This window comes from Lepidochelys kempii, chromosome 1, assembly GCF_965140285.1.
Source record: "Lepidochelys kempii isolate rLepKem1 chromosome 1, rLepKem1.hap1, whole genome shotgun sequence".
NCBI lineage: Eukaryota > Metazoa > Chordata > Testudines > Cheloniidae > Lepidochelys > Lepidochelys kempii.
In genome coordinates, this window is record NC_136380.1 from 187,892,012 (window position 1) to 187,916,702 (window position 24,691).

At 41.7% G+C, this 24,691-nt stretch overlaps 2 protein-coding genes across 3 annotated transcripts in view; both read left to right on the plus strand.

Moving 5' to 3' along the window:
• Window positions 1-2,862: 2,862 nt before the first annotated feature.
• GABRR3 (gamma-aminobutyric acid type A receptor subunit rho3) overlaps window positions 2,863-24,691 on the plus strand; it is a 92,336-nt gene continuing 70,507 nt past the window's right edge. The window contains exons 1-2 of one of the 2 annotated variants that reach the window (XM_078848025.1): window positions 2,863-3,067; window positions 23,899-24,028. In XM_078848025.1, coding sequence (XP_078704151.1) covers window positions 23,973-24,028 — 56 coding nt within the window. In that variant the 5' untranslated portion in view covers window positions 2,863-3,067; window positions 23,899-23,972. Of the gene's footprint in view, window positions 3,068-23,898; window positions 24,029-24,691 lie in introns of those variants that run through there. The other variant, XM_073305060.1, reaches the window with a different exon arrangement.
• LOC140907233 (uncharacterized) lies at window positions 12,551-14,257 on the plus strand. The gene is made up of 2 exons (XM_073332696.1): window positions 12,551-13,160; window positions 13,749-14,257. The coding sequence occupies exons 1-2, from the start codon at window positions 12,560-12,562 to the stop codon at window positions 14,255-14,257; spliced, it is 1,110 nt and encodes a 369-aa protein (XP_073188797.1). The 5' UTR covers window positions 12,551-12,559.

The following is a 24,691-nucleotide window of genomic DNA, read 5'->3' on the forward strand; positions in this document are numbered from 1 at the left end:
TAGGTCTCCTAATTCTTAGGGAAAATAGGTGTGTTTTAAGTTGCTTTTGCCATTGCTTCACTTAGCCCCAAGAATCCCTAGAAAATAATATACTGCGAAAGATAAATGCAGCAATGTTTCTAAATGTCATTTTTCAGAACTTCCTATTAAACAGTAGTTATTTTCTAAAGTCCTTCCCTTGTGTTCAGCAGCAAGGTCAGAGACAAATCAATATTTATCAGAGCATAAAACTATTTATTATACATACAGTGAGCAATATACATGCCTAAACAGTGAAAGCAAAACTTGTAAATTTGGAGAACTAACATTCTCTGAAAAAGATCAGGATAGTTTAAGATATCAATAAACCCAGAGGGATGCAATGATTTTTAAGTGTTTTTGTGGAATTAAGGCTGGAAAAAATGAGCACCTCATTTTCTCTGACTTGCATTGACTGTCTCAGTTGATGGTTCTAGATACTTGGCCACTTCTTCTGATCCTCCCAGCAACATAATAGCGCAGCCCCGCTGATGCTGCAGCTGTGCTATCAGGCATCTGTACATGGAAGGCAGCAGGTTAAAACAGTCAGCAACAGTGAAAAGCAAAGGTTTAGATTTCAGTGAGCTCACCTTCATGAAAGGTATTTTAGAGAGTCACAAAGAAGGTCAAAAGTGACTTCTCCTTTTCAAAATGTTGCCAATTTCAGACCATATCTTCTGATGTGTTTGTATAGTGTCTAGCATAATGGAGATCCAATCCTCATTAGGACCTCATGGCACCACTGTAATGTAAATATTTAATAATAATTTTGGAGAGCTTGTACTTCCTGGGGGATGAACATCCATGCATCAAGTTCTTTCAGTTAGTCTCTTGCTCATGGTATCATGCTTTTACCTTGTGTGGCATCATGCTCTCTTCATAGTCACCATCTAGTTAGGGCAACACCTTAACCTTTAACATATCTGCTGAACCGATCCAATACATTTGTGACAAATGCAAATACCAGATCTGCAGCATGTGTTCCAAAAGTCCTGTCACCTGATCAAGGAAGTTCTGGATTACTCACTATCCTCACGTCAAGTACCCCACATTACTCGCTATCCCCACATCAGAAAGCAGCTACTGGAGCCCCACATTTTGTAAATCTTTTGATGTTTATTTCTAGTTTAATGCAGCTGCTCATGTGCCACGTAGTATTTTCTATTCACATTTTTTAAAGTGGGCCTTTTGTTCTGTAGAGTGTTTTTATTTGCTCAAATATCTATTCAGGATGTTCCTCATTCATCTCTTGTATACTATTTCCTCCAAGTCTCTCTCCCATCTAGTCTTAATTTTCCTACAAATTCCTCATGCTTACCTAGAAGAAACTAGCCTCACCAGCCCAGGCTTATAGTAACCAAAGTCTAATGCCCTTTTAACAGTATATGTTACATGGGTTGGCCGTTCAGCCCAGTTTCCAGTGGACATGTCTCCATTGTTGCTATCTTAATTGGTTCTGTGAGCACAGATGTCAAGGACTGAATCAATGTGAAGACTGTAGTACCCTCCTGCTGACCCTCCTCCCCCACAAATTGTTCACCCTGAAGATGATTCATACACATGGATGTCTGCACAGTCACTACTGCTCTGGAACATTTCTGTGCATTAAAAAAAGGGCTTTCAGTCCCAGGATTGTCACTCTGTCTCCTTTTCTGAGCATTTGGAAGAACAAAGTGTGGCCTAAAATAATTCAAGTTCTTGGCATTGTGAAGGGAAATAGGCTTTTTTACCTATTTGGGGGTTTTAGCACCATTTTCACACAAGTGCCATGAAAGCATCGTTTCCAAATAATCCCTCGTTATGCTCCTTTAAAAGAGTTTTTGATGGACGGGTTAAATGTTTCCAGTATCAGGAATGTTCTGAAAGCCTGGGCCCTCTTGCGAATCTTTGATAAATAAGTGCTGAGTATTTTAACTAGAGACAGTCTTATTTTTTTTTAACTATTTCATTACTTTATGGATAATTTTAAGAGGAAGTTAATTTTTTTTAAAAAACCTGACTTCTTGCATTGGAAAAATATTTCTCTCTCACTTTGCTCATGGCCTCTTTCACTTGTTTCTCAGGCAGTAAATGAAAGGGTTCAACAGGGATTAGGATCGTATAAAAGCCCACCAGGTCACAATCCAGTGAGTAGCTGGATCTCAGTTGTATGTACACAAAGAGCGAAACAGAGAGCAGGTCTGATGCATGGGTGGAAAAAGCTTTCCATCTCCCCTCTGGTGATTTCACTCCCAGGGTGGTGGGAAGGATGTAAATGTAAGAGACAAGGATGGTAGAAATAGTGAAGACCTGGATCGGGTCACCAAAGATAAAAATAATTAGTTTGTTGATGGAAGTGTCAGATATCCCTGAAGAGACCATTGAGAGTGAGGAGCCACAGAAAGATAATCTCAGTTAAAAATACCACTCATATGCAGCGTGGCATTGAGGCATCCAATGATACACAAGCTGATTACCAGCTTGATACAGTCAGCTGGATATGGCCATTCTATAAAGCAGTGGGTTATTTAGTGCTGCATAAGGGTTGTATGACATTGCTACAAAAAGGAGGCACTCTGAAGTTGCACAGCTACACAGGAAACCAAACTCTGTAATACAGCCAGAGAAGAAAATGGCTTTTTTCTCCACTAAGAAGTTCACCAACATCTTGGGAGTAATAGTTGAGGAACAACAGGTGTCCGGAAGGGATGAGTTACTGAGGAAAGAGTACACCAGGGAATGAAGGCAAGAATTCATCTGCATTAATACCACCATGCCAAGATTCCCCACCAGGGTTATGAGATACATCACCGCAGTTTGGGATTATCTGTAAATCATAAAGGAACAAACTCTGTCACCCTTCTGTCATTGCTCCAGTATTTATCTGATGAAATGAGTAGATAAATATGAGGCAATTCAAAAGGTTTTAAATCAAATTTAAATTGTAACAAGGAATGGCTGTGTATCTTGGGGTAATGGATAGATAGGGGACACCCACCTACTATATAAATGACTGCGTAACTGGATAATATTGCTCGTGGATGCCACCTGAAGGTGCAGGGATCTGGTTGTAAGTAAATTGGTCTTAAAGGGGCAGTTTTTATTGTTCATATCCTTTCTAAAGTAAATGTGTAAAAAGATTAATGCACGGATTTAATCACAACTTCATTATGTGAATTACAGCTCTGAATGGGACTATTTTACTGGTACAACAGTCTTGAGCTTTTTGTATCTGATGATTTATAATGAATCCTATAAACTATTGAATTCAGTGACTAAATAACCTTTTTTTGAAATTTTCTTTCTCAGATATAAACATATTTTATAATGAGACTTTAACTATTTCTCTTTGTGATGCAGTTGCATTTGTTAGATGTAATTAGGACCTGCATCTGACATTCTGAAGGTCACATACAGGAGTTGTCATGGTAACTCACTAGGATGTAGGGGTTTTAAAAATCTTTTGGGCGAAATTCTGGAATGGAGGCTGTCATACAGATGAAATTAAACTGTCTGAGAGAAATATACCATAGAGTGTGTAGGTTTTATTAGGGATTTCAACTCAGTGGGTGAGCTCTTTAAAAGAAGGGTAGATACAGAAATTCATAAATCCTGCAATGACACACAATGCTGTCATAAATGTAGAAGGTCTGAGCATGGTGGGGTGAGTTAGTAAAAACAGATTTATCTGAGATGCTCCCATGTCTAAACCGGGAAATATTGGTTAGAAGAATTCTGGTTTTGCTGAGACCCATAGCTTTATGTTTGTGTGTGTATTATGGCTGTTCTTTTGTTTTCATTACTATTGTGTACACGCAGTCTCTTGATTTGTTATGCCTTTGTAGTACTGCATATTGATTAAGAGGTGTAGAGGAGAATAAGCAGTACAAATTTGTCCAAACCTGTTACATTAGGTACAGGCATAAGAGAAATCAGGAAGCTCAACTCAGTTCTGAAAGGCTTTAAGCAAACAGGGCAGAGCTGTGCCCAGAGCTGTATGTGCATAAGGAGCCATCCACATGGTCCACTACCAGGGTTGTGGCTCAGAGAGACACCTTGTCACCTGAAAGATTTAGCGCTTGCAAGATATATCCTTAACAGATGTGCAGACGCGCATCCCCTTATGTGCACATTTACCGCTCACGTGTTTATACACAACAAATACATGAATGACGCCTGGCACTTGTATGATACGTTAGAGCAGAAGTATGGCCTAATGGTTAGGGCAGCAGCCACTGCTGTGGGAGTGAGTGCAGAGAATGGAACTTAATCACAGACATCCTGTGTGACTTGAGGCACATCATGGAGGGTATGTCTGCAACACACACACAGGTATGATTGCAGCATGTGCAGACATTACTGAGCTAGCAGTGAAGCCATGGCGGCATGACCTGCAGCAGGTTTAGCCCCCTGAGTATAAGCCCAACAGGGAGCCTGGGTACGTACACAGTCAACTAGCCCATGCCTCCATGTCTTCACTGCTGTGGTACCCAAGCTAGTTATATTAAAGCTAGCTCAGGATGTCTACAACCCCTCTGATTGCAGTGTAGTCTCTGAGCATCAGAACAATGGGGATGACTGCACTTCCCTACCTCATAGGGGTATTTTGAGGGTATTGTGAGAGGCATAGCTGTTACAGTAATGGGGGATCATATGAATACCTAAGATATTTATAGACTTTACATCTTCAAAGCACTGTGTGAACTTTCTATAACGTCAGTTTTGTCATTCTTTGTTTCTAACTTGCAGCAATAAGAGTGAAGGGATACTATATTTGCGTGAAATGCTAGGTAATGTTGGGACTAAAACGAGGCATGTTTAAAAGATATGACTAACTTCAATAGTCAAGCAGCACTTTGTAGGTTCAGTCCCAAATCAAATTTCTAGCATAAATTAATTCATAATTCAGTGTTAAAGTATTTGAGCATGCAACCTAACGTTTGCTTTTCACAAGCATAATTCAGTTGCATGAATCCTTATGGGAAGCAAACACAAAAAGCATGTGGAAGTGGCTGAAAAAATTTATTTAAAATTTAATCTTCTGATTTGCTTATTGTATGCGTGCACAGTACTCATCTCCCTGTAGTATATTCTCACGTGTCAGAGGTGCATCTCCTTTTTGGAATATTTCTTAAATGAAAGATTCCAGAGTCCCAGGAGGCTGATTGTGGTGTGAGTTTTAAAATCCGTCTCTGACCAGGAGAGTGTGAAGGAAGCCATTTTTTGGCTGAGTGAATATTACTACTTGTAACTTTAATTTAATTCATTTATTTGCTTTCTTTAATATAAATTTGATAAAATATTTATTGAAACAAGACCCCCAGAAAGTCAGTATTTTAAATGAAAGTATTTGAAAGATATTATGAAAAAATCAGTAATTTCCATGTGTTCACCTAGCTAGTGGCAGATTAGTCACTGGGCCAAAGTGGCCCGTCCCAAGAGGGCCCTGGAAAAATGGGTGCCCCCATGACCCACTCCACCCGCCTGGGGCTCCAGTTGTGGTGGGGACTTGCCCCACTCCACCCGCCCAGCATGGGGGGTGGGTGGACTGAGCGGGGCAAGCCCCCGGGCTCTGACCACGCTCCCAGGCAGGAGTGCTGGGAAGGGAGGCAGGAGGGACTGCAGGCAGAAGGGGTGGGGAGGGGCACCCACTTGCTCTGGCCCGGGGCATCACAAAATCCTAATCCACCCCTGCACCTAGCTCCTGCAGGAAGGGTTGAAAGGAGTTAGTAGCTGTTAGATTCTTTCTCAGCATTGCTCACTCAGAAATGCAGACAATGGAGGAATTCACCTGTTCTTTGGAAGAAAAGCACCTTCTCTTGCTTGCTCTGGAAAACCTGGGGTGTAAATCCAAAACCAATATTTATTTATAATTCTCAGTGATCCTCTCCCCTGCTTCTGAAGCAATCCCCAGCATTTCATCACCTTTTGGGTGAATTCAGTTATATCTGTTGGGTTATCTGACTTTAGGACCTAATCTTAGAAATGTCTTAGACCCCAGGGTCAAACACAGCACCAGAAGCAATTAAAATTCTATTTCTTGTCTTCTAGGTTCAGTGTTTGCCTGGATATGGTTTTCTCTCTTCTCAGTTTCAGCTGAGTTAGACTTCATGGACTCAGTATTGTGGGTGTATATATGTAAAACCCAACAAACTAGACCAAGTTACTACTAAGAATGCAAAATGTCAGAGAATGCATCAAAATCAGTATCAAAGGGAAGAGCCATCTATAAAGTGCTTTTATTTTAAAAGTGTGGTGGATGCCGCAGGAATCGCCAAATTCTGCCACATAATTGTTTTTTATTGCCCTTATTTGAACATCCATTGATCATCCCAATTGAAACAGCCATGGCAATTTGGAAATGTGGGTGTGGTATGTGTGAGAGAGAGTGAGTGCTCACTGGAAAGCCACACCTTTCAATTGACTTTCTTCCCTTATTTCCATATACAATGTGTGAAGGAGCAGTGATTGAGTCATTTGATAGCAGCCTATCAGATCAGTATCCCATTTCCTTTCTTCTTGTATTGTGCCAGCAGCCCTTTCAGGGTCCTGGATTTATCAAGTGAGTCCTGAACTTCTCTCTCAATTACACCCTGGCCTGGCATTGTGTTCATTGGGAGGACAAGCTCAGCATTCAAGGACCAACAGCTTCCATTTTCTGACTAAGGAAGAAACAAAATAGAATAAAGCAGGAAAGAGAAGAGAGAATTTTGGAGAAAACATTTTAAAAATCTGTACTTTTAGGTAACTGAAATTCAGTGAGCCCGTCACAGCAGCAGCACCTCAGTGCTGAGAAAGGGCTCCTCGATTTTATAGATAAGTCTGTGTGCACGACATCCGTCACAGTGGAAATTGCTGTTCCTTTATCCAGTAGGTGAGGATATATTTATTTCCCCACTTTTGGGTGGATATATGGACTTTTATAACAGCAAGTTGGTGAGGCAAGACAAAGATGGAGGTGAGGCTAGAAAGTGTGGCAAGCTCACGGGAAGTGTGAGAGGAGGGGGGTGTGTTTGTTTAATATATTTGAACATCCTTTGCCAGAATGGTGTGTGGACTGAGGGGGGCTTATGGTTTCCTGCTCCATGGATTCTGATGTGACTTCAGTGGTCAGACATAGCAGTTGTCAACAGTTTGGTAAGACAACGGTAACCATTTCTCTTCATCTCCTCCCCCACCAGCGTCATTCATGCCTTTGTGACCTCAAGATTAGATTGTTTCAACGAACCCTACATAGAGTCATGCTAGAAGACCACTCAGAAGATGCATGATACAGAATGCAGTTTTCCATCTGCTCCATGGTTTTAACCACAATGTGAATAGCTCTCCAGTGACTACAGTTGGGCTTCTAATTCTGGACAGAATTCAAGACATTTCCAGTGGGACATTGCTCAGAGAGAACCTCTCCTTCGTTCCTCCCCAGTGACAGCTGAGATCAGCGGAGAGTTCTGGTGCTATAACAGTCCCTGGATTTGAGCTTCCCAATGTAGGGCATTCTCAGTGGAGGCCTCTTCACTCTGAGATTCATTTCCCCTGTTGGTCTTGTGCAGCCTGTTGAAATTCAGGATATGGTGTCTGGCTTATCCATTTGTTCATGCTTTTCCCTGAGCGGGGGATGATTTCAGGATTCTTGCATAGCAGAACTCCTAGGTTAATTTATTGGGATTGAGTTTGACTATTGTATTTTATACATCGTTTTACAGATTAATGTACAATCACCCAAGCCTATTGTGTTGGGTGTATTTTAAAAAAAAAATCTATCAATAACAGAACAGGATTGCCCAATGTAAAGTTGTTCTTTAGCATATTATGAAAAGGATCAGAGAACTCACCCAATTTATTGTTGTACAGTAGAAAAAAATATTAAATATGTACTGATAGAATGGGTAAGGATGTCTGCTCTGTTTAGATATTAGATAACCTACAGAACTTTTTAGTCAACAGGAAGTTAGGCTCTCAATTGATATTTTACTAAGCAGACAATCCTTAAAGGCACAGACCTCAAATCTTATGGTGCCCTGGAACACCAGAATCATCATTTTAATAATTGAGATATATCTGACTTTTCGGAATACTTAATATTAAGACGTTTGTCAGTACTTTGTCTTAAAACAACAATCGTTTGTCTATACCCTTGTAGTATTCCAGTGCATATAAAAAACCCCTATCAATTAGCTAACTTTGCTTCAATAGAAATGTATAATATAAATAAAACAACTATTTTTAAATTCTATACATCATTTTAACAGTTCCACTTTTCTTCAATGAGCCTTCTAGGTGGTTTTATTTGTCTCTGACTTTCTTGGATGCTTTACTGCGACTCTCTAAATCATTTGTCAATTTCTTTCTTAGGAGCCTCTGAGCAAAAGGGCCGGTTTCAGAGTAGCAGCCGTGTTAGTCTGTATTCGCAAAAAGAAAAGGAGTACTTGTGGCACCTTAGAGACTAACAAATTTATTTGAGCATAAGCTTTCGTGAGCTACAGCTCACGAAATCGGATGCATTCAGTGGAAAATACAGTGGGGAGATTTATATACATAGAGAACATGAAACAATGGGTGTTACCATACACACTGTAAGGAGAGTGATCACTTAAGGTGAGCTATTACCAGCAGCAGCAAATACTCACCAGCAACCACACACCAACAGAACCACTAACCCAGGAACCTATCCTTGCAACAAACCATGTTGCCAACTGTGTCCACATGTCTACTCAGGGGACACCATCATAGGGCCTAATCACATCAGCCACACTATCAGAGGCTCGTTCACCTGCACATCTATCAATGTGATATATGCCATCATGTGCCAGCAATGCCCCTCTGCCGTGTACATTGGTCAAACTGGACAGTCTCTACGTAAAAGAATAAATGGACACAAATCAGACGTCAAGAATTATAACATTCAAAAACCAGTCAGAGAACACTTCAATCTCTTTGGTCACTCTATTACAGACCTAAAAGTTGCAATTCTTCAACAAAAAAACTTCAAAAACAGACTCCAATGATAGACTGCTGAATTGGAATTAATTTGCAAACTGGATACAGTTAACTTAGGCTTGAATAAAGACTGGGAGTGGATGGGTCATTACACAAAGTGAAACTATTTCCCCATGTTTATTTCCCCCCGCCCCCACTGTTCCTCAGACCTTCTTGTCAACTGCTGGAAATGGCCCACCTTGATTATCACTACAGAAGGTTTTTGTCCCCCGCTGTCCTGCTGGTAATAGCTCACCTTAAGCGATCATTCTCGTTACAGTGTGTATGGTAACATCCATTGTTTCATGTTCTCTGTGTATATAAATCTCCCCACTGTATTTTCCACTGAATGCATCCGATGAAGTGAGCTGTAGCTCACGAAAGCTTATGCTCAAATAAATGTTAGTCTCTAAGGTGCCACAAGTACTCCTTTTCTTCCTGAGCAAAAGGAATTTCATAGATTTTAAGGCCTAAAGGAGCCATTATAATAAACTAGTCTGACTTTCTGCATAACACAAGCCATATAATTTCACTCAATCAGGGAATTCTCAGATACGTCCGACTCCTTTTTGGGAAGCCATCTTTCAATCATTTCTATTTTATGTGGTGAATTTACCTCCTGAAATAAGATGCATTTCTAAGCAGTATTCTCCTAGATCCTCCTACAATTATGGAACCTTTCCTTTGTGTTACCCACAGTACTACAGAGTTTAATGGAATTATTCTTGCTTTGAACTGGTCATTTCATCCAACCCATATCCTTCATTTCTAAAGGTGAATGGTTATACAGTTTCTCTTCTGAGGTGCGTACTACTTGACTTCAGTGTTTTTGGTCTCTGTTCAAAATGTGAGCATAATTGGCTATTTCTATTATGTTTCATACACATGGATATTTTCAGTGGTCTGTTAAACATTAGTTTCATGGAAGTCTCACCTCTGCATGGATATATTACTGATCTATGTCTTAAGTGTATTTAATGCTATTCTTACTGGAATTCTTTGGATGGCATCAATGTAATAATTTATATATATCTTGCATAAATCTTTCTACCATACCATTGACTTGGGGCCATTGTGGTGGTTGGTGTATATGTGTATGAATCCCAATTCATTTGAAAAATTAGTGTCTCCTGGCAGAAAGAGCTGGGGCAAAGATGAAATTTATAGTACTGCTATTTGTTCCTTTCCTAACACTGTCATCTGTCACTACCATCTAGAGTAGATATATCCTCTTTTACAGCAATAGATTTTGTCCAGATAGTATTTCAGAGTATGTCTCAGGCAAGTCAGTTTCCCATATTTATCATCAGAATTTCTTGCCATTTCCACTGCGGTTTTGGAATAGAATAGCTGTCCTGGGATGGGAGAAGACAGGACATGCAACCAGGAACAATTACTTATATGTAATCAAATTTGTTGTAGTCTGTCCTCTTCTTCCATTTTACTTTCCTGCATGCTTTGGGAATTTTTGTCTCCTTTTTAACTAACTGATGTATTAGAGTCATATATTTTAAAGCCTGAAGAGATCATCTAGTCATTTCTCCTGGATGGTCAAATTCACTAAATTGTTTCAGTGAAACAAAAAATTCTGGACAAAACATTTTCAATTCAACTTTTCGATTCAAAACAACTTTCTTTCAAACTTTCTTTCAATTTTATTACAATTAAAAATGTAAGGAAAGAAACCAACAGTTTGTTCAACCCGAAATGATTTTTTTCTGACATTTTTGGTTCCCTGAAAATTTTGAAAGATGTTTGTTTTGCGTATTTTTGTTCAATTTTTTGGTTGGACCACTGAACTGAAAAGTGGGTTATTTATGTACCAATTAGGGCTGTTGATTAATTGCAATTAACTCAAAAAAATAATTTAATCGCAGTTTTAATTGCACTATTAAACAATAGAATACCAATTTAAATTTATTAAATATTTTGGATGTTTTTCTACATTTTCATATATATTGTATTCTGTGTTGTAATTGAAATCAAAGTGTATATTATTTTTTATTACAAATATTTGCACTGTAAAAATTATAAACAAAAGAAATAGTATTTTTCAATTCATCCCATACAAGTACTGCAGTGCGATCTCTTTGTCATGAAAGTGCAACTTACAAATATAGATTTTTTGTCACATAACTGCACTAAAAAACAAAACAATGTAAAACTTTAGAGCCTACAAGTCCACTCAGTACTACTTCTTGTTCAGCCAAATGCTAAAAGAAACAAGTTTGTTTACATTTTTTGGAGATAATGCTGCCCACTTATTATTTACAATGTCACCTGAAGTAAGAACAGATATTCGCATGGCACTTTTGTAGCCGGCATTGCAAGGTGCTAGATACGCTAAACATTCGTATGCCCCTTCATGTTTTGGCCGCCATTCCAGAGGACATGCTTCCATGCTGATGATGCTCGTTAAAAAAATGTGTTCATTAAATTTGTGAATGAAACCTTGGGGGAGAATTGAATGTCCCCTGCTCTGTTTTACCTACATTCTGCCATATATTTCACGTTATAGCAGTCTCGGATGATGACCAAGCACATATTGTTCATTTTAAGAACACTTTCATTGCAGATTTGACAAAACGCAAAGAAGGTACCAGTGTGAGATTTCTAAAGATAGCTACAGTACTCGACCCAAGGTTTAAGAATTTGAAGTGCCTTCCAAAATCTGAAAGGGATGAGGTCTGGAGCATGGTTTCACAAGTCTTAAAAGAGTAACACTCTGATGTGGAAACTACAGTACCTGAACCATCAAAAAAAGAAAATCAGCTTTCTGCTGGTGGCATCTGACTCAGATAATGAAAATGAACATTCGTCGGCCTTCTCTGCTTTGGATTGTTATTGAGCAGTTCCCGCTTTCAGGTGACATTGTAAACAAGAATCAGGCAGCATTATGTCCTGCAAATGTAAACAAACTTGTTTGTCTGAGCGATTGGCTGAACAAGAAGTAGGACAGAATGGACTTACAGCCTCTAAAATTGTACATGGTTTTATTTCTGAATGCAGGTTTTTTTGTACATAATTCTACAATTGTAAGTTCAACTTTCATGATGGAGATTGCACTACAGTACTTGTATTAGGTGAATTGAAAAATACTATCCTTTTTTAAAAAAGAAAAGTAGTACTTGTGGCACCTTAGAGATTAACAAATTTATTTGAGCATAAGCTTTCGTGAGCTACAGCTCACTTCACGAAAACTTATGCTCAAATAAATTTGTTAGTCTCTGAGCCCTGGTCTACACTAGGACTTTAGGTCGAATTTAGCAGCGTTAAATCGATGTAAACCTGTACCCGTCCACACGATGAAGCCCTTTTTTCGACTTAAAGGGCTCTTAAAATCGATTTCCTTACTCCACCCCTGACAAGTGGATTAGCGCTTAAATCAGCCTTGCCGGTTCAAATTTGGGGTACTGTGGACACAATTCAACGGTATTGGCCTCCGGGAGCTAGCCCAGAGTGCTCCATTGTGACCGCTCTGGACAGCACTCTCAACTCAGATGCACTGGCCAGGTAGACAGGAAAACAACCGCGAACTTTTGAATCTCATTTCCTGTTTGGCCAGCGTGGCAAGCTGTAGGTGACCATGCAGAGCTCATCAGCAGAGGTGACAATGCAGAGCTCATCAGCAGAGGTGGCCATGATGGAGTCCCAGAATCGCAAAAGAGCTCCAGCATGGACTGAACGGGAGGTACGGGATCTGATCACTGTACGGGGAGAGGAATCCGTGCTATCAGAACTCCGTTCCAGTTTTCGAAATGCCAAAACCTTTGTCAAAATCTCCCAGGGCATGAAGGACAGAGTCCATAACAGGGACCCGAAGCAGTGCCACGTGAAACTGAAGGAGCTGAGGCAAGCCTACCAGAAAACCAGAGAGGCAAATGGGTCAGAGCCCCAGACATGCCGCTTCTATGAGTTGTTGCAGGCCATTTTAGGGGGTTCAGCCACCACTACCCAAACCGTGTTGTTTGACTCCTTCAATGGAGATGGAGGCAACACGGAAGCAGGTTTTGGGGACGAAGAAGATGATGATGATGATGAGGTTGTAGATAGCTCACAGCAAGCAAGCAGAGAAACCGGTTTTCCCGACAGCCAGGAACAGTTTCTCACCCTGGACCTGGAGCCAGTACCCCCCGAACCCACCCAAGGCTGCCTCCTGGACCCAGCAGGCGGAGAAGGGACCTCTGGTGAGTGTACCTTTTAAAATACTATACATGGTTTAAAAGCAAGCATGTGAAAAGATTAATTTGCCCTGGCATTCACGGCTCTCCTGGATGTACTCCCAAAGCCTTTACAAAAGGTTTTTGGAGAGGGCAGCCTTATTGCGTCCTCCATGGTAGGACACTTTACCACTCCAGGCCAGTAGCACATACTCGGGAATCATTGTACAACAAAGCATTGCAGTGTATGTTTGCTGGCGTTCAGACAACATCCGTTCTTTATCTCTCTGTGTTATCCTCAGGAGAGTGAGACATCATTCATGGTCACCTGGTTGAAATAGGGTGCTTTTCTTCAGGGGACACTCAGAGGTGCCCGTTCCTGCTGGGCTGTTTGCCTGTGGCTGAACAGAAATGTTCCCCGCTGTTAGCCACGGGGAGGGAGGAGGGTTGAGGGGGTAGCCACGTGGTGGGGGGAGGCAAAATGCGACCTTGTAATGAAAGCACATGTGCTATGTATGTAATTTTAACAGCAAGGTTTACCCTGAAAGAGTGTAGCCACTGTTTTATAAAATGTGTCTTTTTAAATACCGCTGTCCCTTTTTTTTTCTCCACCAGCTGCATGTGCTTCAGTGATCACAGGATCTTCTCCTTCCCAGAGGCTACGGAAGATTAGAAAGAAAAAAAAACGCACTTGTGATGAAATGTTCTCTGAGCTCATGCTGTCCTCCCTTACTGACAGAGCACAGACGAATGCGTGGAGGCAAATAATGTCAGAGTGCAGGAAAGCACAAAATGACCGGGAGGAGACGTGGCGGGCTGAAGAGAGTAAGTGGCGGGCTGAAGCTCAAATGTGGTGGCAGCGTGATGAGAGGAGGCAGGATTCAATGCTGAGGCTGCTGGAGGATCAAACCAATATGCTCCAGTGTATGGTTGAGCTGCAGCAAAGGCAGCTGGAGCACAGACTGCCGCTACAGCCCCTGTGTAACCAACCACCCTCCTCCCCAAGTTCCATAGCCTCCACACCCAGACGCCCAAGAACGCGGTGGAGGGGCCTCTGGCCAACCAGCCACTCCACCACAGAGGATTGCCCAAAAAACAGAAGGCTGGCATTCAATAAATTTTAAAGTTGTAAACTTTTAAAGTGCTGTGTGGCATTTTCCTTACCTCCTCCACCACTCCTCCTGGGTTACCTTAGTAGTCATCCCCCTATTTGTGTGATGAATGAATAAAGAATGCATGAATGTGAAGCAACAATGACTTCATTGACTCTGCAAGCAGTGATCGAAGGGAGGAGGGGAGGGTGGTTAGCTTACAGGGAAGTAGAGTGAATCAAGGGGCAGGGGGTTTCATCAAGGAGAAACAAACAGGACTTTCACACCGTAGCCTGTCCAGTCATGAAACTGGTTTTCAAAGCTTTTCTGATGCGCACCGCGCCCTCCTGTGCTCTTCTAACTGCCCTGGTGTCTGGCTGCGCGTAACCAGCAGCCAGGTGATTTGCCTCAACCTCCCACCCCGCCATAAACGTCTCCCCCTTACTCTCAAAGATATTGTGGAGCGCACAGCAAGCAGTAATAACAGTGGGAATATTGGTTTCGCTGAGGTCTAAGCGAGTCAGTAAACTGCACCAGCGTGCCTTTAAACGTCCAAATGCACATTCTACCACCATTCTGCACTTGCTCAGCCTGTAGTTGAACAGCTCCTGACTACTGTCCAGGCTGCCTGTGTACGGCTTCATGAGCCATGGCATTAAGGGGTAGGCTGGGTCCCCAAGGATAACTATAGGCATTTCAACATCCCCAATGGTTATTTTCTGGTCTGGGAATAAAGTCCCTTCCTGCAGCTTTTGAAACAGACCAGAGTTCCTGAAGATGCGAGCGTCATGTACCTTTCCTGGCCATCTCACGTTGATGTTAGTGAAACGTCCCTTATGATCCACCAGAGCTTGCAGCACCATTGAAAAGTACCCCTTGCAGTTTATGTACTCGGCGGCTTGGTGCTCCGGTGCCAAGATAGGGATATGGGTTCTGTCTATGGCCCCACCACAGTTAGGGAATCCCATTGCAGCAAAGCCATCCACTATGACCTGCACATTTCCCAGGGTCACTACCCTTGATATCAGCAGATCTTTGATTGCGTGGGCTACTTGAATCACAGGAGTAGATTTGCTCACTCCAAATTGTTTCCCAACTGACCGGTAGCTGTCTGGCACTGCAAGCTTCCACAGGGCTATCACCACTTGCTTCTCAACTGTGAGGGCTGCTCTCATCTTGGTATTCATGCACTTCAGGGCAGGGGAAAGCAAGTCACAAAGTTCCATGAAAGTGCCCTTACGCATGTGAAAGTTTCGCAGCCACTGGGAATCGTCCCTGACCCGCAACACTATGCGGTCCCACCAGTCTGTGCTTGTTTCCCGAGCCCAGAATCGGCGTTCCACCGCATGAACCTGCCCCATTAGTACCATGATGCATGCACTGGCAGGGCCCATGCTTTCAGAGAAATCTGTGTCCATGTTCTGATCACTCACGCGACTGCGCTGACATCGCCTCCTCGCCTGGTATCGCTCTGCCAGGTTCTGGTGCTGCATATACTGCTGGATAATGCGTGTGGTGTTTAATGTGCTCCTAATTGTCAAAGTGAGCTGAGCGGCCTCCATGCTTGCCTTGGTATGGCGTCCGCACAGAAAAAAGGCGCGGAACGATTGTCTGCCGTTGCTCTGACGGAGAGAGGGGCAACTGATGACATGGCTTACAGGGAATTAAAATCAACAAAGGGGGTGGCTTTACATCAAGGAGTATTTCAGGCAGGACTTCACGGAGGGTTCCAGTAAGAAATGATGCACCTAAGTAATTGTTCTTATTGAAACAAGTAGGTTGGTCTGGCCTCTGATTGATACATGGCTAGATTTACTTCACTGCACCTTCTCTGTGAGTGACTGCAGTGTGACCTAGAGGAATGAGTCCCCTAGACGGGGGGTGGGGGGGAAGGTTTGATCCACTCCATCTAGCTTTTACATCTTTGGCTGACAGCAGACAGTGCAGAAGGACTGCAAGCCATCCACATCTCATGGCTGCTCAGCAGAAGATGGTACAATAGGACTGCTAGCAATCCGTATCGCCTGCCTGCTCACCATAAGATGGTTCAATAGGACTGACTGCAGGACTAAAGAGAATGACCTGGTCAAGTCACTTCTAATGTAGTCCCTGCACCCATGTCTGCCCAAGCGCTCCTGGCCGACGTGGCCAGGAGCACCTTGGACATGACGATGACGGCTACCAGTCCTATTGTACTGTCTGCTGCCACAAGGCAATGGGTTGCTGCTGCTGTATAGCAATGCAGTACCACGTCTGCCAGCACCCAGGAGACATACGGTGACGGTTACCTGAGCGGGCTCCATGCTTGCCGTGCTATGGAGTCTGCACAGGTAACTCAAGAAAAAAGGCGCGAAACGATTGTCTGCTGCTGCTTTCACGGAGGGAGGGAGGGAACGGGGGCCTGACGATATGTACCCAGAACCACCCGCGACAATGTTTTAGCCCCATCAGGCATTGGGATCTCAACCCAGAATTCCAATGGGCAGCGGAGACTGTGGGAACTGTGGGATAGCTACCCACAGTGCAACGCTCCGGAAGTCGACTCTAGCCTCGGTACTGTGGAAGCGCTCCGCCGAGTTAATGCACTTAATGCACTTAGAGCATTTTCTGTGGGGACACACACTCGAATATATAAAACCGATTTCTAAAAAAACGACTTCTATAAATTCGACCTGATTTCGTAGTGTAGACAAACCCTAAGGTGCCACAAGTAGTACTCTTCTTTTTGCAAATACAGACTAACACGGCTGCTACTCTGAAATTTGTCGTTATTTTTTTTGGTTTTTTTACAGTGCAAATACTTGTAATCAAAAATAAATATAAAATGAGCACTGTGCACTTTTATTCTGTGTTGTAACTGAAATCAATATATTTGAAAATATAGAAAACATCCAAAAATATTTAAATAAATGGTATTCTATTGTTGTTTAACAGTGTTATTAATTGCTATTAATTGAAATAAATTTTTTAATCGCTTGACAGCCCTTGTACCAATAGTATTGAGAGTCTCATGAAATAAGAGCCTTTTGATGTAATTAAAAGACTTTTACTTAGAATTGTATTAACCTGTTTTACAGAAGTTGCCAAAGACTTGTAAAATGGAAATAACTTTATGTCACTACTGGCCAGAGTTAAAAGGTTTCATATCTCACTGCCATTCCCTGAACTACCCAGGCCTACTTAAAATCAGGAATCTAGAGTAATTCCATTATAAATTCTCTGAACGAGCTAGCCAGCAGCCCCTCATTATTTTGATCAGAATGGTTTCTAATATCATTACAGAGATCTTATAATACCATTAATACTGTTGTGTGCTAAAAACATTCTGATTTCCTAATAAAGCCCAATGGACTTAATTACAATTTACAGAAACCATTACTGCAAAATGTTTATAATTGTTGGTCTCAACACTGAACTTTTAATGATATCCCTTGTGCAGCCTATTATAATCCCTAATAATTAGGGGTTACTGGTCTCCTAGGTGCCTCAATATTTTTTCTCCAGATGAGTAAAGCTAATAAACTAGAGGATAGTGAGAATGGAGAAATAATAATACAGACTATTTTCTTCAAGAGTTCTTGGCACAAAAAAAACACTTTGTCTTGTGTACGCTTGGTGAAGACATGCAAGGGGGGAGTTGGATTAATCTTTCATGGAGTATATGCTGGGTATATGATAGGAGAAGATGTTTCCTAGGCCAAAAATTGTTTCTAGATGGTATTAAGATAAATTTTTATAAGTGATTTCTTTAAAGGGCAGAAGAACTTTGAGAGAAAATTGTAGTTTTTTTCAACAAACAACATTTAATACCGTAATTCTGAATTAAATTTACACTTACAAATCCAAACATGGAAAATCAAAAGTACATTTTTAATTAAAAAAATTATCTGTCCTAGGGTTCTCAACTTGGATCTGTGTGTTATGAAGAAGTTTCACTGGGGGTCATGACCACCCTTTCTTTTTATTCCTTCCATTTAAAAAAAAATGTTTCTAGCTTGTATACTTGTAAGCAATGTTCCTTCTATTTTTTTCTATCCATGTGCAGAATGAATTTTGTTATGTGCACCAAATTATCGAGGTAATGAGCAGATGTGTGCCACCAGTAGAAACAAAAAACCTAGATATAATATATATTTTTTAAAAGTTATCATAGGAATAATTACTTCAGCCAGGACAGGTTAGGCATTTTAGAACTCACTTCTCAGAGAATCAAATTTAAGTGTAAGAGAGAAATAAAAATTATGAAATGCATAGACCAGTCAAAAAACTCAAATAACAGCATTTTGAAATAATAAAATTACAGAGACTATATATGCATTGCAGGAAGTATCAAGGATTAACAACAATACAAGTACTTGTTGGGAGGTGAGTGTGAAAGACTGTGTATGTGTGTGTGTGAGAGAGAGAGAGAAACACACACACACAGTGTGTGTGAGAGAGAGATGTGTGTTGCCCCTTTAAGTATGTTCACAGCCTGGCAGGACTCCCCAGTGGACTGCAGCTGTCCTGGGGCATCCTTCAGGTAATCAATATTGCTAACTCTCACACTATATGGTGCTTTTCCTTAAAGCCCCAGTGTGTATACGTGGGCACAGGAGGATGATATTGAGAAAGAAATGTGTATATAGAGTATTCCATTGAGTTTTGGGGGAAGTGGAGCGGCTTCCTCCCATTCTCAGTTATAGTCAGGGGACTAAAACTTAAAGTATCCTTATGCCATGCGCAAGAACCTGGAGACCTGGCTGATAGCTCTGACATAAAGCTGGGAGCTTATAGAGAAATCAGGCCATTGCCCCAGTCCTGGGCAACATGGATCCAGGATGGGAGAACGCATCTCCCAGATTGCATTCCTCACTGAAAGGGGCCTTTTTCTTCTTCTTCTACGGAGGACCCAGCCCTCTCTCTCCATGAGAGGCAGCTCTGTGGAGGTTACTGTCATTCTAGTGTTTACACATCAATTTACAGTGTTATGACTCTGTATTCACAATGGAAAAAGATAGAAACTCGGGTTGTTGTAATTAAAGCACAGAATTTCAGATGATGGCAAAATGCAGCCTGAATGGTGAAGCCTCACAAAAATCCTGAGCTCTGTTTCTTTTCAGCCCTATGATTTTCAGCCCTTTTAAGTAGATCAGCACTCAAAGCAGACACAGCAGCAGCAGCCGAGAGCAAGCTCTCTCCCTCCCACTCCTGAGCCCTGTCACATCCTCGTCCCCCCAGCTCTGCAGAGATGGGGTACAGGGGCGGGGGGACACCCTGACATCAGGAGGTTCTTGGGAGAAGCTCCAAGGCAGAGGGCAGGAGCAGCATGGCAGTGGACGGAGGGACACCTGAGGTGCGCGGCCCTTGATAACTTGCTGGGCAGCCACCCAGCCGCACAGCTTAGAGGAACTTAGGTTGTAGGTAGAAATTTGAAAAAGTGAAGCAAGCATAAACTGATTCAGTGATGCCTTCGTGAATCTGCAGGGAGTCTGAAACACTATCTCTTAAGAATTGTGATTCATCTCAATCAAGCCCCTGAGGACTCTGCCATTCCATGGTCATGATATTGGTCACGTTTCTAATATGCCATGGAATTCTTCCTTTTTATCCTGGAATTTGCCATTTTGCTAGAGTCAGGAGCCCAACATCTTGCTTTCTGTCCCCGTGCCTGTAGCTGTCTCTTGCTCTACAGGTTTCCCTGCCTAGAACCTGTCATTAGTGTCGGCTTTCCCAAGCCTCCCCAATAGCTCTTGCATGCTCCCGGAATTCCATTGATGCCATGTCCCCTCTGAATTATTGTTTCCCCCTTCAGGGACTATGTGACAGTGAAAGCCAGGGACACACTGATTTTGCAAGGAAAATTTTAAACCAATCACATCTTTCTCACAGACAAAGCACAAGAGATATACAGATCTACAGAAAAATAGCAAAAACCTGCATGTAAAACCCTCCCTCCAGTACCTCATCACTCTGCAAGCCCTTTGCGTTTTGGTCAGTCCTTTTATGGTCCCAGGACCCTCTTCCCCCTTGGCACATCTTTACCTTCTTATTCTGGTCTCTTCTAAAATGGCTGGTGAGAGAGCCTTCCTTTTAGAAAGTTCCAGTTCTTTTTGTCTGGTGACCTCCTGAGTGTGGTCTTAAATCCCTCATCAGGTGATCCATTGCTTGGTTACAGTCTCACCTGGGAGAGCTGGTTCCTCTGGGCGGCAGCCAGCTCCTTGTCCTACTTGTTTCCATTTGAATGGAAGGCCCTCCAGATGGACTCTTGATTGCTCTCTTTTGTTAGCCTTCTTCTAACAGTTCCAATACAAGATGGAGGTTAAAAGGCCACAGTGAAGAATGGTATTCACAAAACAAAAATGGGGTTTGTAGTTCAAGGTAGATCTATACAGACATACACTATTAAAAGGAGCGAGCCCTGGGCCTTTTGGAGGCCAATGACCCATTTTTACAAAAGAAACCCATTGCATTCTTCCAAACGAAAGCTTCTGGGTTTACAAAATCAGAACACTGTTTTATTAAATAACAATACTATAAATATGAAAGCCCTCTGAGCATCATACTTGGTGTCACAGCAAACAGCAAAAGCTGCCAAGCCACATATAGTTAGGGGAACTGATTGTGCCCTGTGTCTTGGATGTCATTAGTGTTATGCTGGGATCTGCTGCTGCCAGTCAAATCAAAGCAAACTCATTCCCCTCTCAAATGATGCAGTCAGGTGACAAATTCATGGCATGGCTGCAGATGTTCAGAAACAGCTATTTAGAGGGGTTCAGAAGTCAGTGCCTGTCAATACAAAGGGATGAAACTACAGGTATCTTCTGCCCAACTTTCAACATTGGAGTTGTATGACCAGAAATGATCTATACATGAGGACTTCCTGTTTTGCTGTCCACTGACAAAACATACTTTTTGTTCATCAGTTAATTTTCAAAAAAATTAATTGACAGCTACTGGCTGTTGGTAACTATATTGTATTTGTGAAGACTGTAATGGGTATGAAAGTGATCTTAGTCCCATGATCCAAATCCCACAATCTTTTGAATTTGTAAAGGGTTATGGCATGTGACAGATCACAAGATGATTTTTTGTTTTATGAGTCATAGGCTAAAAAAAAGTTTGAAAACAACTATGTCAGATGACTCAAAGGGAAAGGGACCACACAATTTCAATCTGTTTTTCCCTCTGTCAATAAATCTTGGTTTGAATTAGACTGAGTCCTAGAATGTTTTGGGGTAGGGTTACATCAGTATGCCCTTGAAGGGAAAACAGCTTTCTAACCTCACAGGAGAGTGAGTCAGCAAGGGAGACATTGGTACTTACACATTTAAGCAGCAGTTTTCATCCATACAGCTCAAACATTGCACTAGTTTAGTAAAAATGTAATAATTGTTAACAGTTTAGGGCCTGATTTTCCAAAATATCAGAAGCCAGGACTATATGCAAAAATACATAAATTCCTGAGCACCTAATTGGCTCTAACATTTCCAGGATTCAGTGTACCAATCGGGTGTTTGCATGTGCAGATAAACAGTTCAGTGGATTCAGGGAGAAAGAATGTCACTGTGAGATTCTATATAATAGCACCTGGTACAGCAGAACTACCATGCATCGCTTTTCCACCCCCGGTTTTTCTTTGGTTGATTTTAATTATCACCATTCACTTCCTCTCCTGATGAAGGGGGACGTGGGTTGCCTTTGCAGTCCTGCTAGTGAGATGCCAGAATCTATCGGTCATTTAAAATGCCAAACTAAGAGTGACCCACAGACAGCTAAAGGTATAGAACAATGAGTAGTTGGGGGACATAAGCTGAAACACAAAAAGGGGAGGATTTCTATTATGCAAACTTGGCTTTTGCAGTTTGATTGATGCTGAAGGATGGGTCTGAGTAGTAATAAAATATTTAAAATATAGGATGGTTTCATCCTGTATTTTAGATGCCATAATTGGACTGAGTGGATTATAAACATTTTAAATTATTTTGCAAGGACCTTTTTAAGTAGTTCAAGTCTGGGGCCAGTAGCGCACGTTGATATGCTGCTACAAGTAGCAAAATGGACTGGGATGCCACGTCCTTAAATAACAAGGACAGGGAAGATTGCTTCTAGCTAACTGCATGGGGGAAAGATCAGAATTTTTTTTCAATTAAACCCTTAAACTGGAATATCCAAGGTAGGAATAACAGGCGTTGGGCTCTGCATTCTACTCCAGTGGACCTGGGTGTCATTGGCTTAGAGTTGATAGTAAAAACTTGTTTGGGGGGAATGGGCTCCGGAGTGTGTATAGAACAAAGGAAGAAAAACAAACTCTGTGAAAGACAGAGAAAGTCGGGGAGGATCGGGATCTGTCAAATGAGAGTAATGAGGGAGGTAGGAGGGAAAACCAGAAGAGGGCACAGTCATAGATGCCCAGAGAGGAGAGAGAAATGTAAGGGGGAGAGAGATTATCAGTGTTGAAAGCAGCAGGAAAATCAAGTAAAATAACAAGACAGAAGTGCCCTTTGACTTAGCCGGGAAGGGCAAGTTGGTGAAACACAGAGGGGAAAACCAGGTTAGAGGGAATCAGAGAGAGAGTTGGTTGAGAAGCCAAGGCAATGTGAGCAGACAGCATGCCCAAGGCTTCTGGAGACACAGGAGAGGAGAGAGAAGATGGTCATTTTGAGGGTCATGCAGGCATCAGATATTTCCCCACAAAATCAGAGAAGCAGATTAGGATGTAAGGGAAGTTTTGATCAAGGTAGGGCAAATAGTTTGCTTGTAGGAGAGAGAGGAGCCAGAGGAAAGAGAGCAGTTGAGGACAATGGAGAGGGGAACAGGCCGAAGGATTGTGAGATGGGATGGCTTTCCTTGAAACCGTGTTTTCTCTTCTTCTCCTATAGGTGGTGGGTGGAGTTTTTCCTTTTCAGGGTCTTGCAAGACATCAGCTGCTGTCCCTCATGTCAACAATCAAGACGCAGATTACAGATGCATTTATACAAATGGCTGCTTATTAAAGAAAGAGTAGAAACAGAGAAAACTAAAGAATTACATCTGAGCTTTACTTGTCTAGCTGTGGCTACAGGAAGTTGGCCCTTATATAGTGAAGCCAAGCTCATTGTTCTTTCCACAGGGACCCCTTTTAATGTTTAAGGATGCTACCCCACAACCCTTAAGAGTTTGGTGGAAGGGGGTAATTCATTCCCTAAGCGGTGCCTAAATAAGATGAGATGGGCCAGGCTTGGTGGACCTGAAGTTACAGAAAAGTATGAAACGCAATTAACTAAAAGCTAGTAGCTACATAAATGGGGGAAAGAAAAAAAAAACCAAGCCCCAACACAGAAATAATTATGGTTTAAAGTTCAGAAATAGAATGTCTCTCTCATTTTACTTCTAATCACCACAATTCCCATAGCGAAGATACAGAAGATCCCAAATTTTCCCCAAAATTGTGCCCAAACATGCGTCTGTACAGATAAGCATTGGGCCCAGAAAACATGAAGCAAAACTTTAATTATGACTTCTGGACCTGTGCAGTCCTGGCGTCTGAGAAACTTCAGGGAATTGTGTCCCAGATTCAGGATACTCATCAGCAGTACTCCACTTTCAGCTGAAAGTCTCTAGGATTCAGTGCAGAAATGGTATCTTGGATTCAGAGAATTCTAGGCTTGGAGAGAATTTGAACTAAATACTGCTTTCTTAATTTGATCCCTCAGGTTACAGAATAATCTGCAGGAGTTTAGCTGCTGTCAGACATCTGTGTTCCTGGCCATCCTGCATTGCTGAATACATGACCCTGAAAATGCAACTAATTTCTACCAAATCTTTAATGAATTCTGCAGCAAGGTAAAATCAGGGGAATACCTGATATTTTGATTGTTTGTTTTAGCATCCTAAATTACATGTTAAAAACCTTTCATTTCAAATGTTCACTTTTGAGTTTTGTTCCAAATCCTTTTGCCTAAAGAAAATCAAATGAAATTAACTGTGGCAAGGAACAAATGTCAGTCAGCCAGAAAATTACTTCCAAATTAGGTTGGTATAAACTATCCTTGGAATAGAAAGGGAGGATGAACGCTCCAAATCTGCTTGTGGCCCAATCATTTGTACCTTTTATCAATTAGGAAATCTCACAAGGAAACCTGAAATCAGCATGCAGGAAATAGTTATTATTCATCAATGTGAAGGGTCAATTTTGGGGAAAATTTCTCCCATCTATAAGTGTAAATGAGTCCCTCTGTAAATCTCTCTCCATTGCAATTTCTGTCAATATTTCTGTAAATATCCTATATCCCCAAACAAAATCAGAGCCAGGTGAATATTCTCATTTTCAACTGATCAGCTTTTAATGTCAGGCAAGTTTTAGAGATCAGAATATTGCTGTTTGAAAGTGAACCCCAGTAGGACTGGGAAGTTGATATACATTGGGCTGGGAAGTGCAGAGAGGTCTTGTTCTATGGCTGCAATGGAATTGCTTCTTTGTACTGTATCCAATATTGAGTGAAGGTA